The sequence below is a fragment of the Acartia tonsa genome, chromosome 6 (genome assembly GCF_053477335.1).
Source record: "Acartia tonsa isolate MP-2025a chromosome 6, ASM5347733v1, whole genome shotgun sequence".
NCBI lineage: Eukaryota > Metazoa > Arthropoda > Copepoda > Calanoida > Acartiidae > Acartia > Acartia tonsa.
Window position 1 is genome coordinate 35,759,030 of NC_137265.1, and position 15,842 is coordinate 35,774,871.

The 15,842-nt window shown below is 30.5% G+C and overlaps 1 protein-coding gene across 1 annotated transcript in view; it reads left to right on the forward strand.

Moving 5' to 3' along the window:
* The first annotated feature begins 927 nt into the window (after positions 1–927).
* LOC145322510 (uncharacterized) overlaps positions 928–15,842 on the forward strand; it is a 43,007-nt gene continuing 28,092 nt past the window's right edge. Inside the window, exons 1-4 of the mRNA XM_080164548.1 lie at positions 928–1,068; positions 6,857–6,913; positions 8,680–8,768; positions 10,354–10,496. Coding sequence (XP_080020674.1) covers positions 959–1,068; positions 6,857–6,913; positions 8,680–8,768; positions 10,354–10,496 — 399 coding nt within the window. The 5' untranslated portion in view covers positions 928–958. The remainder of the gene's footprint in view (positions 1,069–6,856; positions 6,914–8,679; positions 8,769–10,353; positions 10,497–15,842) is intronic.

Below are 15,842 nucleotides of genomic sequence, written 5' to 3' on the forward strand. Positions count from 1 at the left end.
TTGTCTGTCCCCTAAGAACAAATGAACTGAAGGGGTTTTTCTTTTATGGAAGATTCCCATATATTAAGCGATGGTTTTAGTCTACATCAAGTGAGCCTCTAGATGCTAGGGCCGAAGCAACTAGTTAATATATACACAAGCTTGCTAATAATTACTACAAACTATATATAAGACCTAAAATATTCTACTATATAGATAATTAAATACAAATATTTTCTTAAAATATTCAATGCTTTAATTCACGGGTGTGTGGGTATGGGGTGTCAACACCCCCATGAAAAATTAGAGTAAAGCTCCTTGATTTTTAATTCGCGGGGGGGGTTGGTGAATTTTTCTCCTTGCCACCTTGAACAATGATCCGTTTTATCCCCCTAAGTATATGTATATTACACACCACTCAATGTTTAATAAAGTAGGGTGTCAAAAGTAATCAGGAGGCTGGATAAGTTTCAAAGCACTTCGAGCAACACCCTACGAAAAATTCTTCTGCACGCGCCTGCTTTAATTTTAAGATTTTATTTGCATTTAATGTTATATTAGTTCACAAGCTTATAGCGGTTTTTAGGAAAAAAAATAATACAAAATAACAAAACAAGTGGACTGTAATTAAGCTGTTATACTTTAATTTCTAGACTTTAGGAGAACCACTGCAATTGCAAATGTATATCAGGGGGAAATCATACCCTACCCCCGGCCCTTTGCAATTGGTCATTCCCTCCCTGTCCAATACACACACACACACACACACAGACACATTAGCACAGCAACAGTCAACAGCGGTGGGGAAAAAATATACACAGAAGCAGCAAAATATTCTATCCATCCGTCCATCTATCTATCTATATATCAAAATTAAATGTATTCAGCTACAATATTAAAAAGCGTATTGTGACGTCACGGTCAAAATGTTTACAAATAGAAGCGTCGGAACCATCTCTGACGCAGTAAATCTCTGACAATGAAAGTGCGTACAGCTAGTTGTGTTGTTTTAGTGTTAGTGGCGGTAGTTTTGGAGAACGGCGGCGTCAGAGCCGCCGCGACCCCCGCCAACTGGAATACTAGCCCTAGGTATTTACATTTATCCCTTCTTGTTTTTAGGTTCTTAATTTTACACTGTAGAAGTTTAAATTGGTCATTTTTACAACTAATAAAACTTTATTTACAAAATAGAACTTTTTTCATTATTAATTTATTTAAATTTTTCCTCCTGCGGGGAGCTCTAACACTGCGAAGTCAAATTCTTACGAGTACTACTCCTAGAGGGATCTCCAAACCCTTACATAAACTAAATATAATTATTGCTGATAAAAAGGTATTCCTAACTTTGATACAGCATATCATTAGCACAAAAATAGATTTAAAATAGTTATGGCATGTAAAAAAAAATGTCACCTTTGGCCACTTTTATTTAAAGTAGTAAGAAAGAAATATATACATATATCAATAATGAAGTGCTTTAAATTTATGAATATTTGTGAAGATTTAAAAGAAGGCCAAACTTTTTACAATACTCTTAAAACAATAACTAAATCTCAAGTGTTTTATAACATGCAAATTAAAACAAACATTGTTTAATTTTATAACTTTAAAATAATTAGTTTAAATTACAATCACAAATCACGCAAAAGGACAACTTACTTATAGATTTTGAAGCAAAACTTCTTCATAATTTAATTTTTCCTTCGGCCCGGCATTTTAGCTTTGCTCTACTACGTTTTCTAGCTCTAACCTTACTTTAAATTACTTTTAACAAGGTGTTGGGTATTTTTAGATATTAAGTTAGATATTGTTTCACCCTTTCTTAATTTAGTTGTCCTTGTTATTTTGATTTTTAGTGACATATGCTTGAAACAAAACATGCATTTTTTTCGATAACTAATTATGAATATCATAGGATATTATGATTTTTCTTAAATTTCTTGTGATTATTCCCCTAACATGGACACAGTAATAGTGTCTGACTGATTATGACGTAACAAAAAAAATTAGCCAATGAGAGGCCGCTATTGACCAATGGTAAAATTTATAGTGGCCTCTCATTGGCTAATTTTTTTTGTTACGTCATAATCAGTCAGACACTATTACTGTGTTCCCTAACATAGGCCATAAATTTGTCACTATTTTTTTTTATAAAAAGTTATGGAAAATAAAAGAAGCTTCTTTGAAGTAGAAAACTAAGAAATTTTTTTCCAAAGAACATTTATTTTAGAAGAAATTAGGACATAAATATGATTTTAAATAAAAGAATTAAAAATTAAATTTGCATGGTCGAAAGCGCAAAACTTGGTTTGCTGCTTCTTGTTTTTGCATTTTTAAAAGCGTAGCAACTCTATATCCATATTTAATATATACATATTTAAAAGTCCATTTAAAAAGGAAATGGTTGCTTCTTGAACGATTTTGACATTTAAAAAGTTTTACTGTTTAAAATTGTAAGACCAGAGGCATCCTTTGCTGCAAAGGAGAACCATATCAGTTCGGCAAATAGCGAGATCCTTCGCAATAGAGAAAAAAAGCTTACTACTTCATATTATAGGGTTATTACTTCTCGAGAATTTTGCTTACTTATTTTCTCTGTTCTTACTAAAGTTGTTGTTACTGCGCTACTACTGAGCATAATTGTCCTTATTTGTATTTTTTATTTTTATGGCTAAAAAGCATACTAATTAATCAACGTCCTATACTTTGTGCCAACATAATTAAAAATTAAGGAAAGTATGGTTTTTGAAAGAAAAAGTCAAACATGAATCTTTTAAAATCGTCTAAATCTTTATGGTTTTCTTCAAAAAGCGCTCGACTGTCTTGAATTATCGCAAATTTAGGAATTTTCCTATTGCTTTAAAATTTAGCATGATAACTCCTGTAACAGAATGGTATAATTAAGGAAGCATAGCTACACTAAAATTATTTCCAGAAAGACCGTATGTTCAAGTTTTACATGGTTATTTTTCGCTATTTGAATCCAAATTTTTATAAGTTGCAAATATCGTATTTACTTGATTTTTGGAATAAGAATAGTTAGGTTGATGATCCTTTGTTTATTTTCTGTTTTAGAGCTTAGCTTTTAAATTAGTTAATTATCGGTATACCTAACTTTTGTTTTATAATTTTTGCAAATTTGAGGTAAAATATTTAATTGAAATTTAATGATTACTTAACAGCTTGAAAAATTTTGTTACAACCAGAACAAACTGGGAGATTTTTGATACTACCATATAATCATATATTTAATAAAAATCAATGTATAAAGTATGATTAATTTAATAGCAGTATGCATTTAATACCACCAAAACTTTTTATTTAGAATATAAGATTTTATTAAAATGTTCTAAACTGAAAAATTACACCAAAATCGATATATCTCGTTCTAGCCGTTTCTGAGATCCTAAGTGACACACAGACACATAAACACACCCAATTACTTTAAAACAAAGCTAAGTTGTTACATTTTAAATTTATATATTTTTTAAAATATTGAACAAGAAAGAAATTCTACATTTGAAACTGCGTTAATTTGCAACATCTTAATACATATTATTAATGAAAAGAAATCCTGATATATAAAGTTGTAAGCTTTTTTTGTCTGTAGCGAAGGGTCTCGCTAACCGCAGAACCGATATAAATCTCCTTTAGAGTGGAGCTTCTTATATGTTCGAAAGTAGTTTTAGGGTGTTTTATTTCTATAAAAAAAAAGGTTTAAGCTATGTTTCTGCACTTTCATATTCCTTATAATATCCCTAGATACTAGGAACGCAACCGCTAGTATATAATAAACAATTAAAGCTTAACTTTGTAAATGAAAATCCTGAGAGAGAAAAATACACTTTGTCTTAATAAGAATGATTTTTATGGCGAATATGTAATGATCAATGAAGCAAAAAAGACACTTTTTTCTCTTTTAATAATAATTACAGTAAATCAATCTTGCTTAACTTACAAAATTCAAGATAACAGATGGACGTACAGACATATGCAAAATAAAGTTATACAGTAGCTGCGCTGCTACTGTTTAACTGTGACAGTTGGCAAACAGGCCAATGTAGGAATTCAATCAACCAGACAGATTCAAACAACATGGGATAGAGATTTAATTTTCATACAATTGTACTTGTCTGTACAATTCTATGTAAATTAAATTTCTGACCAGTATTGTAAGTAAATCACTTAAAATGATATTTTTGATTCATAGCTCATTATACTCTAACATTGGAATTTTTAACATTTTACATGATACAGTTTAGTAATAATAGTTTTCCCAACGTTTGATGAAGTAAACTTTAAGTTTACTAAATATTTTTCTCAATTTTCATGGATAAAGATATCGAATATTAATATTAATTAACTTTTTTCATTTTTGCATAATACTGTACAATAACATGCTTTAAAAGTTCTATGTATGCTATATCTCAATATTTTGGAAAAAATAGCCAAATTATGTTTTTCATTGTTAAATAAGTTAAGGATTAATATTTTACTTTTACAAAAACTACTAAATATTTTATATGATCGTTAAGTGTAAAATTATTAAAAATTTGGTTTTAAAAATGCTTACTTTTTATTTAAAATCAATGGTGGAATCGTTATTAACTCTTTTAGCACACAAAAAAACTTAAATCGTAAATGTATTAAAAATTTTTAAATAAGAACATTGTTTTTAGTTTGTTATTTTGGCAACATGCCTTTATTTTATAATTATTACATATGAAATTCATGTACTATGCACGTTAAAAAAAAGTCTATAAAAATTATTTTGAGATTATGGAAATCATAGTTACTCAATATAACCTAACCTAACCTGCCTAAAGTAACAAACAAAAAAATGAAAAACAGCCTCCTTCCCTTCTCCTTATTTCAATTTATTTCAAAACTATAGGGGGTTGGGGGGAGGGGGGGGGGTTAATCAAGAAGGAACTTTAAGGGGATACGACTATTACAAATCTTAATCTATAAAAAATATGAATGACCGATATTTTAATGTAAAGTAGTTTGAAAACTAAAAATGTTATCATTACTATACCCCTTTACATTAATCATTATCAAAATGCAAAGTATAATATTTTCAGCGCAATAAACTATAATTAAAATGATATTAGATTTTTTTATCAAAAAACAGTACAAAAAGTAAAAACTACACCTACTCAATGATTTCCTCATATTTAAAGACATTTTCAAAATTTTAATAATTTATGAATAGTTACAAAGGCTCTTCAAGAACAAATAAACAAAAGAAAACTTTTCAAAATGTTTATATATTAGATTTTTGTTGTTTTATAAGAATAATTTTGATTAAAAATTGAATATGAAATGATCTGTGGTAATTATGGATATATTATTAGCTATCAGATATCACTTATCACAAATATACAGAAATTTAAAGGATAAAAAAATAACATTGTCTGTTTGTGTTTGTGTCTTTGTGTATGTACTGAAGGCTCTTGGTAGCCGCTAGTCCGATAAGGTTCTCCTTCACAGTGAAGCACCTTGAAGGTCTAGGAGAGGTTTATAGCTATATGAAAAGTGAAGGGTCGATCTTCCTCCATTCCCCTAATTTTTTGCTAAGATCTTATTTTTAAAATTTATACATATTTGTATAATTTCCATTTATAAGATTTTTAAGTTGATAATATTTATTCATTAATCCCTTTAGGTATTATCCTCTTAGAAATTTTTTTTTCAATATTGAAAATTTGAGTCCCCCCGGGCCCCCCCCCCCCCCCCAACAGCGAACTATGAACTCTGGCCGCAGCGCTCGGCTCCCTAGCCTGCCTAGCCGCAGCGCTCGGCTCCCTTGCCTGCCTAGCCGCAGCGCTCGGCTCCCTAGCCTAATAACTAACCTAACATAAAATAGTTGTTCGTCGGTAGTAGGGGAGGGGGGGGGGGGTACAAAACTGAAAAAAATTGAAAAAAAAATTTCTAAAAGGATAACGCCTCCCTTTATTATTGAAATCTACTAGTGGGTTAATTGTATAATCAGGGATTCCTGGTAATTATTTGGATCAGGCATAAAGTGTATATGATATCTTGAGAAATATTTACACCCAGGGATCTAAAGGTATAAGACAATGGCTGATAAATTGATGTACATCCACATTGATGCTACACACAATTTCCACTTCTGTAGATTACAATTAATGGTTGAAACGTTTGGACACTCAAGTTATTGATCAAATCAATCAAATTTCAATAATGTCCCTAAAATTGTGGAGCCAACGAATTAAAAAGCTATAATACAAAACTAATTTAGGTACTAGTTTAATAAACAGCCTAATATCCCCAAGTTAAACAAAATATCACACCGAAAAGATGATTCTTTTAACATAATATTTAATTAAAGAAACATTTTAAGTTACTTACATTTTTTTATCATATATACAATATCCTTTTTATTTTAATCTAATATTTAAATCAATATTATATATCTATATTATGACACCAGCCATAATTACATATGAATTCTCAATTTATTTTGTACACTCATCAAGGAAGGAATAGTTATTTATCGCAACGTATTTCAGACAGTTTTCTGCGGATAGTAAATTGAAAAGTTTTGATATTAACACAAGTTTTATTTGCCGCGAAGGGTAACAAAACTTATAATAATATTAAGATCTTTATTTTGTTATTTGTAGATAATTGTCTGTAATACGATACGATACAATGGCTTATAACCGGTTCTAATCTACCGGTTAATAATCGGTTTCGATGAAATACTAAAATTTTGTATATAGACAAATCTTTAGTTTATCTTAATGCATTGGAAAATGTACCCTCAATTTGAAAAAACAAAATTACCCCTTTATGTAGAATAGAATTATTATTAGAATTATAAGAACTAATTATTTTTTATCTATTTCAGACAGAGACAGCCTTTTTCATTGTCAGATGGTCAATTAGCTGGTCACAATGTCCCAAGGTAATGGTTATATCATCATCCTCATAATAAAGTAACAGCATGTCTATTTGTCTGTCCATCTGCACCGAAGGGTCTTGCTAACCGCTGAACCGGTATGGTTCATTTTTATATGATAGTTTCTCATAGGCACTGGAAAGGTTTATAACTATTTTTAAAAAACAAGGATGACAACATCCATAAAAGCGAAGCTCTGTAATGGAAGGATAAACGGAAATTAACGATTGTATAGTGTCAGAACTGAATAATCAGAATATAAATGTTTAAGAGTCGAAGCAAAATTTTAAGTAAAGAAGGTGTATCAACTTTTTTTTATAGCTAGCCGGTTCTTTTAGTAAGTAGTAGATGTAAAATTTTTCATAGAATTCAGATATGCAATCGGTTTTTTTGTAGACCTCTTATTTTTTAAGTAATTTAAGTTTAAAAAAAAAAATTAAGTCGATTTTAAGGTACTAAAATGCAACAAAAAAAAGAAAGAAAATGGCCATTATGAACAAAAATAGTAAGATCTTTAATTTGACACCTTACTTTTTCAATTCTGTCAGGTAATTTTTGAAAAAATCGATTTTTTTAAACCCACGAGAATAAAAACTTTGAACTCAATTTTATCATTTCACAAGTAAAAAAATATGGGTTCATATATACCTTTAGAATCAGAAAAATATTACGAATCCATTGTAAGCAAAATTGAAAAAAAAAGTTTACAATATAGTATATAAACTACAATAAAAGGAATTATATGAAAATATCATATTATATTGTACAGGCAACGTCTTAATTCTTGAATTGAGTATAAAAATGGGAAGGGGGTATAGAGGGGGTAAAGAGGGGGTAAAAAAGGGAAGACGATAGTGTTGCCTGAACAAAAAATACAATTGGCCATTTGTTTAATTTTTAATTTTTTTACTTTTTTTCAATTTTGCTTACAATGGATTTGTAATATTTTTCTGATTCTAAAGGTATATATGAACCCATGTTTTTTTTGTCTGTTTGAGAAAATATTTAGGTCTAAAGTTTTTATTAAACCAAGGTTAAAAAAATAGATTTTTTCAATAATTACTCAACAGAATTTTAAAAGTAAGGTGTCAAATTAAAGATCTTACTATTTTTGTTCTTACTGGCCATTTTCTTCTTTTATTTTGTTGCGTTTTAGTACCTTAAAACCGACTTAATTATTTTTTTAAAAAACTTAAATTACTTAAAAAATAAGAGGTCTACAAAAAAACCGATTGCATATCTGAATTCTATGAAAAATTTCACATCTACTACTTACTAAAAGAACCGGCTAGCTATAAAAAAAAAAGTTGATACACCTTCTTTGTTAAAAAACGGCTTGATAAAGGATAATGTTTATGAACATACTTACATTTTTAGGACTTGATTATAGAGTTGCTTTGCTTATAATATTGTACTTTTTGTCCCGGTAATCAATTTACCAAAAATCAGAAAAATCGGATAATCAGATCACATAAAATTTTTTTGTTAAAAAAGTAAAGAAATTAACATGTTTAAAACTTTAACACTTAAAAATAAGACATGTACGGAAAAACGAATGGTGGTTATAACCACCCCCCCCCCCTTCACCCACCATTTCCAACATATTTTGACAAATTTAAGGTTTGGTGAAAGAGATATAGATTGATTAACGAAAACAGACTGACCAATTACAAATGCAAAATATTTTAAGTTCGTCAGACTGTCTATCCGTCCGTAATCAGTCTTCATCCGTCCGTCAGTCGGTCAGTGAATTACACTTTTTGTAATTGTAGGAGAGACTCCCACTCTGCCCCCTCCAACAACGGCTATGGCGCTCCACCCGCCGAGGAATCCGCCGACGAACCTGTAGATCTTCATAACAAGGAATTGTTTACAAATAACTCAAATTTGATGCCCATATAAGGATATCCAAACTTCTTAGATATAATAATGTTGAAGGGTAGCTTCGCATTTTGATTATGAAGTAATACCCAGGGTTCTAAAGGGAAAAGACAATGGCCGATAAATTGATGTACATCCCCGATGCTGATACACAAAACTCCCTCTTCTGTATTTTACAATTAGTGATTAAAACGTTTGAACACGTATCAGTAAAAGTCTCAAAGGTTGTTAAGCCGACGAATAAAAAAAACATTAATAAAAAACTTTGAGGACTAGTGAAATAAACAGTACATTGTCCCCTCTCTCTCTTGTTGATGGGTATCTTCTCTTTCAAGAATGTATTTAGATTATTAAGTAAATAAAATGATATAATAAGAATTATATCACTTTTAAACCTTGACATCTGAGTTTTATATTCGTTTTCTTGCTAATTTAATATGTTTAAATCTTATACTTTTCTTATTGTTTTATTATCAAGGATGATTAGACCCATAAATACAGGGGAGCTTTTTATTACACTAGTCCCCAAAGTTTTATAATAAAATTTTCTTATTCGTTGACTTAACAACTTTGGGAACTTTATTGAATTTTATTTTAGGTTGGTTAACCAAGTTGAGTATCCTAACGTTTCAAACAATAAATGTAATCTACAGAGGGGTAATTTTGTGAATCATGATTGGGGATCACTTTTGTTCCCCACCAATAAGAAAATATTTCAGAAAAATCAATATGTGAGAATGTGTTCTTTAGATAATCATTTTCTTACGTATTAGAGAGTGAGACACTAATTTTTGATTAATTAATTTGTATTAAGACCAAAAAGTTTAATGAATGGAAATTTTAGAGAATAATTAAAAATCTATTAGGAGAGGAGGGAGAAAAAAAAATATGAAATTAAGTTTTTAACACAATATTAAAAGAACAAAAGACTTTCTGAAAAGAATTTTTGTTTAAGATTTTTTTATATAAACTTAAACATTAAAGGAGAAAGAACCATTTTTGAGATTAACTAAAAAGTGTTTCTAAATGAAAATTGTTTTTTTTTAGTAGCGAATCTTCTTTATAATTCTAAAAGTATGTCCAAAATAATTCGGAGTTTTTAGGACTTTCTCTCGACCTTCCTCCATATTTTTTAAAAAATGAAAATAATGGTTAAAGGTAGTTTTTTCCTATGCTAAACCCCTGCCGGGGGCTTTAACACTGCGATCCTATACCTGCGGTGCCTTTACTCTGCGGGGCTCGCTGGGATAACCTAAACTAACCTGACCAAGATACTTATCTACTTAAAAACCTATTTTACTCTGATTCACTCTCTATCAAATTGGCTTTTCTTATTTTTTATACCATAATTGATGTACATCCCCAATGTGGATACACAAAATAATCCCTTCTGTAGATTACAACTAGTAGATTTAATGAACTAACCAATCAAAATTCAAAAAAATGTCCACAAAGTTGTTAAGCTAACGATTAAGAAAACTTTGGGGACTAGTGTAATAAACCGCTCAATGTCCCCTCCCTCCCCGACCATTTTCGATGTTTGTAACAAAAACTTGATGTGTCACAGGAATTTTGTGTTGACGTATCTACCTTTGAGCCGGTTGTCTGGGAGGAGAAGGATGGGGAGGAGTGCGCCACCATCTTTGTCAAGAGGTGTGAGGACAAGAACGAGAATGTCTGCGAGGACGTGACCGAGACCAAGTGTGAGGTGAGAGACATGCAATAGATAGATAAAATTACTTTTTAGGAACCTAGTAAAAGTGTTTGACTCTGATAATGACGTACAAAAAATTAGCCAATAAGAGGCCACTATAAATTTTACCATTGGTCAATAACAGTGTATACTGGCCTCTCATTGGCAATTTTTTTACGTCATAATCAGAGTCAGAATCTTTTACTCGGTTCCTTTTTAGTCGCCTCATGATGATGTATTTTAAGAAAATTTGGTAAAAAACACATAGTTTTGGCGGTTTCCTTCAAAGTACTTGGTCGACCACAATAATTCCATACCATCCCCTTAATTTCTAATTGAAATAGAAGCTTGTAGTTTTTCATGCGTTTTTATTTGACTTTATCTATGCTAGGTTAGGTTATATTAGATACAGAGTAACCCCGCACGCAGGGTTAGGGTCTCCACAGTATTTTAACATAAAAACTACTCACTCCCTTATTTTTAATTTATCTAAAATGTAGGGGGAAGTGTTCTGTGTTCGTTAGGAACTTTGAAGGAAAGCACTTAATTTTGTATTAGATCAAACTTTGAAAATATATTTTTTTAAAACATATATAGAGATAGATAGAAATAGTTTCTTCAATAGATTGATGCACTTATCATACATTATTACATATTTATCATTTAATATTAATATCATTGAAAGTAGTAATACATACATAACTTTTATCAGGGATCTAAAGGGATAAGACAATGGCCGATAATTTGATTTACATCCCCAATGAGGATACACAACATTACCCCTTCTGTAGATTACAATTAGTAGTTGAAACTTTGGATACTCAACCTACTAAACCAACAAATATAAAATTCAATAAGAGTTCCCAAAGTTGTTGATCTAACGAATAAGAAAACATTATTATAAAACTTTGGGGACTAGTGTAACAACAGCCTAATATCCCTTCCCTCCCTGTAACTTTATGCTATTGATTAGGAATAAGTATACTAAAGAAAGAAAAGGTAGAATGTTCACCAATGATATATTAATTTTTTTTGAAGATGAAGTCATATTGATCAAAAAAAATACAGACAGTTTTCGACAAATATTAAAATAAAAATTGGGGCTAACAAAACCGGTTTTAAACATATAAATCTTAATTGTCTTCATTTTATTATCCGCGGAACGCTGTCTATAATACGATGCGATAAATAACTATTATTTACTTTTTAGAATTTTTTTCCTCTCATTCTTTGATAAATATTGATGTTATAAAAGTGTTTGTGATATTGATCCCATACATTTTTTTTATTAATCATTAATATGTTAGATATTTTTATTAGTCTCCATAGCATAAACAATTATATATAGTACAACTTACATATAGGTATCTTTATCAGGGATCTAAAGGGATAAGACAATGGACGATAAATTGATGTACATCCCTAACGATGATGCACAAAATTACCCCTTCTGTGGATTACATTTAGGGGTTGAAAACGTTTGGACACTCAACTAAATTAACCAACCAATAAAAAGTCCCCAAGGTTGTTAAGCCAACGAGTAAGAAGACGTTATCATAAAACTTTGAGGACTAGTGTAATAAACAGCCCCATGTCCCCTCCCTCCCCGATTTTCGTACTTTTATTTTTACTCTTTATAGTTAATGACATTTTTTTTGTTTTTTCTCTCTACAAATAAAATGAATAGATTGAAAAGATAGAGATAACGTTATTTTATTATTTCAAAATCTTTTTAAAGTTTCAATACGACTTGCAAATATTGAAAGTTTTTTATGCATTGATTGAAACATAGGCACAAAAGGAAGTAGATTTTAAATAAATTTTTGCAATATAGGGAAGTGAAAACTTGTAAAGAAAGAAATTAAAAAGCCTTAAAGCAAAAACCATATCGGTATAACTAGCCAATAACCTAAAAGTTTTTTTTTATTTCGATTGGGGACCCTAACAATTTACTTTGTCCTAGGACTCTAAATAGTGTATTATTTAAAACTGGACTTTTAGTCAAATATTTGCAGTAAAACAAATCAAATGAACGCCTAACAAGCAGCCATTGACAATAAGACAATGGCCGATAAATAGATGTACTGTACATCCGCAATGATGATACATAAAATTACCCCTTCTGTAGATTACGATTAATGGTTGAAACGTTTGGACACTTAATTATCTAATGATGATTCAGAATTCACTAAAAGTCCCCAAGGTTGTTAAGCTAACGAATTAGAAAACGTTATTATAAAACTTTGGGGACTAGTGTAATAAACAGTCCTTTGTCCCCTCTCTCTCTCTCTGCATAAACTGCACCCCTAAATTGTATATGTTCTTTTGCAGTGAGGTAGGTTCCATTGGACATATGATTATGGGCACCAAAGTTTTAAATACACGCTCTCGAATTCGTTTGCTTACAAGTACAACTTAAACTATACAAAATGTTATTTTGTTTATTGTTATTGTCTTATCCTTCAAAATTGAAGTCATAATGAAAACTTTGGCGGAAACAATTGAACACCATAAGCAATAGTTGTTTTGTCCAATTACATATGTATATGTACATATACTGTAGGGATCTAAAGGGATAAGACAATGGACGATAAATATATTTACATCCCTAATAATACTACACAAAATTACCCCTTTTGTAGATTGCAATAAGTGGTTGAAACATTTAAACACTCAATTTCATGAACCAACCAATCAAAATTCCATAAAAGTTTCCAAAGCGGTTAAGCCAACGAAAAAGAAAACATTATCATAAAACTTTAGGGACTAGTGTCATTAACAACTCAATGTCCCCTCCCTCCCTGTGGTTTTTTTTCCAATTACATATGTATAATGTGTATTCATATTTAATTCAAATAGTTCCGGTCATAGACTGCAGTAAAGCAAATATTTTATTTCATTTTAGCTAAGTTTATAAAATATTAAAATCTAAACTTGAAATATTATGTTAAAACTTTTATTTAGAAGATATAGTTTTCTAGAAGAAACGATTAATGTCGTTTGGTAAATTAATATGAAGTTTTTGAAAATATAGGGCTGTAAATTACATTGGTACTCATTACCTTATTCGTTGGGACCAAAAAATTTGATACTTTTATTGGGTTTTAATTAGGTAGTTCCAAACTCATAGTGTCCAATCTTTTCAACCTCTAATTCTAATCTACAAAAGGGGTATTTTTTGTTTATCATCATTATGGTTGTATATGATTTTTTCCCCAGAGTCTTATGATACTTTAAAATCTGTGCAGCTTCGTTTTATTTGAAATTGCTGCATTGAAAAAATAACCTTTCGTTGGAATTGATAAAATTTTGAAAAGTATGTGAAACAAAACTATGATTCAAACTTTTATGAAAATATCTATGTATATAGACAGAATAACATCAGGGAACTAAAGGGATAAGACAATAGCAGATAAATGGATGTACATCCCCACACAATGATGATACACATAGTTATCTCTTCTGTAGATTACAATTAGTAGTTAAATACGTTCGGAACTTTATGAACCAACCAATCAAAATTCAATAAACGTCTCCAAAAATCTTCGTCTGTTAGAAATTCCTTTTTAAGTTAGAAGTATTATTGTGTCTAATATACCATCTAGGGAGAAAAATCTATTAAAAAGGGCATGGGGTACATGAGGTCTTTGCACTTTAAATATTACTTCAAAAGTTATCATGCAAATGTTACTGTAGTAGCACAAGGATGTTAATGTCCATTTATCCACAGATTTGTATCAGTAAAAAATGTTTAATGAATAGATATTATACATTATCTTATTCAAATGGGAAGGTGGCAGAAATCTAAATGGCCGACCCTAATAATGACACTCCAAATTTCACCTTCAATAGTGATTGAAACGTTTGAACACTCAACTTAATGAACCAACAAATCAAAATTCAATAAAGGTCCCCAAAGTTGTTCAGCTAGCGAACAAGAAAACAGTATCATACATTTTTGAGGACTAGTGTAATAAACAGGCCAATGTCCCCTCCCTCCCTGGAAAGGGGAAGATGGGAGGATAGAGTTAATAATAACAAGAATCATAGTGACTGATAGTGAGTAAAGGGGCAATTGTAGAGTATGTTCGCTTCTATATATTATTAATTTTTAATTCTACAATTTTGGCATTTGATAACTTATTAAATTTTCTAACGTATCAACTAATTTGCGGATTTTCCTCTAGTAGACCTTCATTTATTTTATCTAAATATCATATACAGGGATGAATATAGGATACATGTGAATACATTTTTCGTCAATTCAGCTTGCTAATATTGTCATCATTTATAGGTCAGTTTGTTTATCCTGTAGGGGAGGAGGGGATTGATGGGGGGAGGGTATCGTTATTTTAGCCAGTTTTAAGCATCACTTCATCAGAATACAGGAAAATATGGTGCAACATCCAAATAATGATATATCGATCTATACAGAGAAAAAAAATTTTAAGTCTTAAAATTTGAAACTTTTGATGATTAAAAAAAGTTTAAATATTGAAACGAAACACTCAGATTGTATAGCCCTTCAATTAGTGAAATTCATATTTTTATCATGAAATGTTGAAATAAAAAACTTTCTTTCTTGAGTTATTATCACGTAGCTCCTTGTAGAAAGCATTATTTTTCTCAGGGTGAAAAAGACCACTCCCCCCCCCCCCCCCCCTCCGGTCCCGGATCCCAACCCACTTACCCTAGTCCTCGCTTGATTGTTAGATAGACTATCTTCACAGGGAGCTGTTTATTACACTATTTCTCAACGTCTTATAATAACAACTTTAGGGCCTTCTATTGATTTTTATTTGTTGGTTTGAGTGTCCAGACGTTTCAACCACTAATTGTAATCGGATAATTTTATGTATCATCATTGGGAATGTACATCAATTTATCGGCAATTGTCTTATCCCTTTAGATCCCTGTGTTAAAAGTGTACTTTTTTCCCTTAAATTTGTTATGAAATGATATATCTAATTAACAAATTGAGATTTAAATTTATATCTGTTTATTATAACGTAACAAGGATTAATATTTCATACAATTTTTAAAAACGCGATGATGATTTTTATGATTTTCAAATTTGCCAGGATCCTTTACCAGAGAATTAAAGGGATAAAACAATGGCCAATAAACCTATGTACATCCCCAATGATGATGCAGAAAATTACCCCTTCTGTAAATTATTCAACACTCAACTTAATAAATCTACCAATCAAAAGTCCCCAAGAAAACGTTATTATAAGACTTTGGGGACTATTGTAGTAAACAGCCCAATGTTCCCTCTTCCCTGAAATATTTAGATCAGGGACAGGCATTGAGCTTAAAGTTCGAGTATGACACTATATATGTTACAATTACATAAGAGAT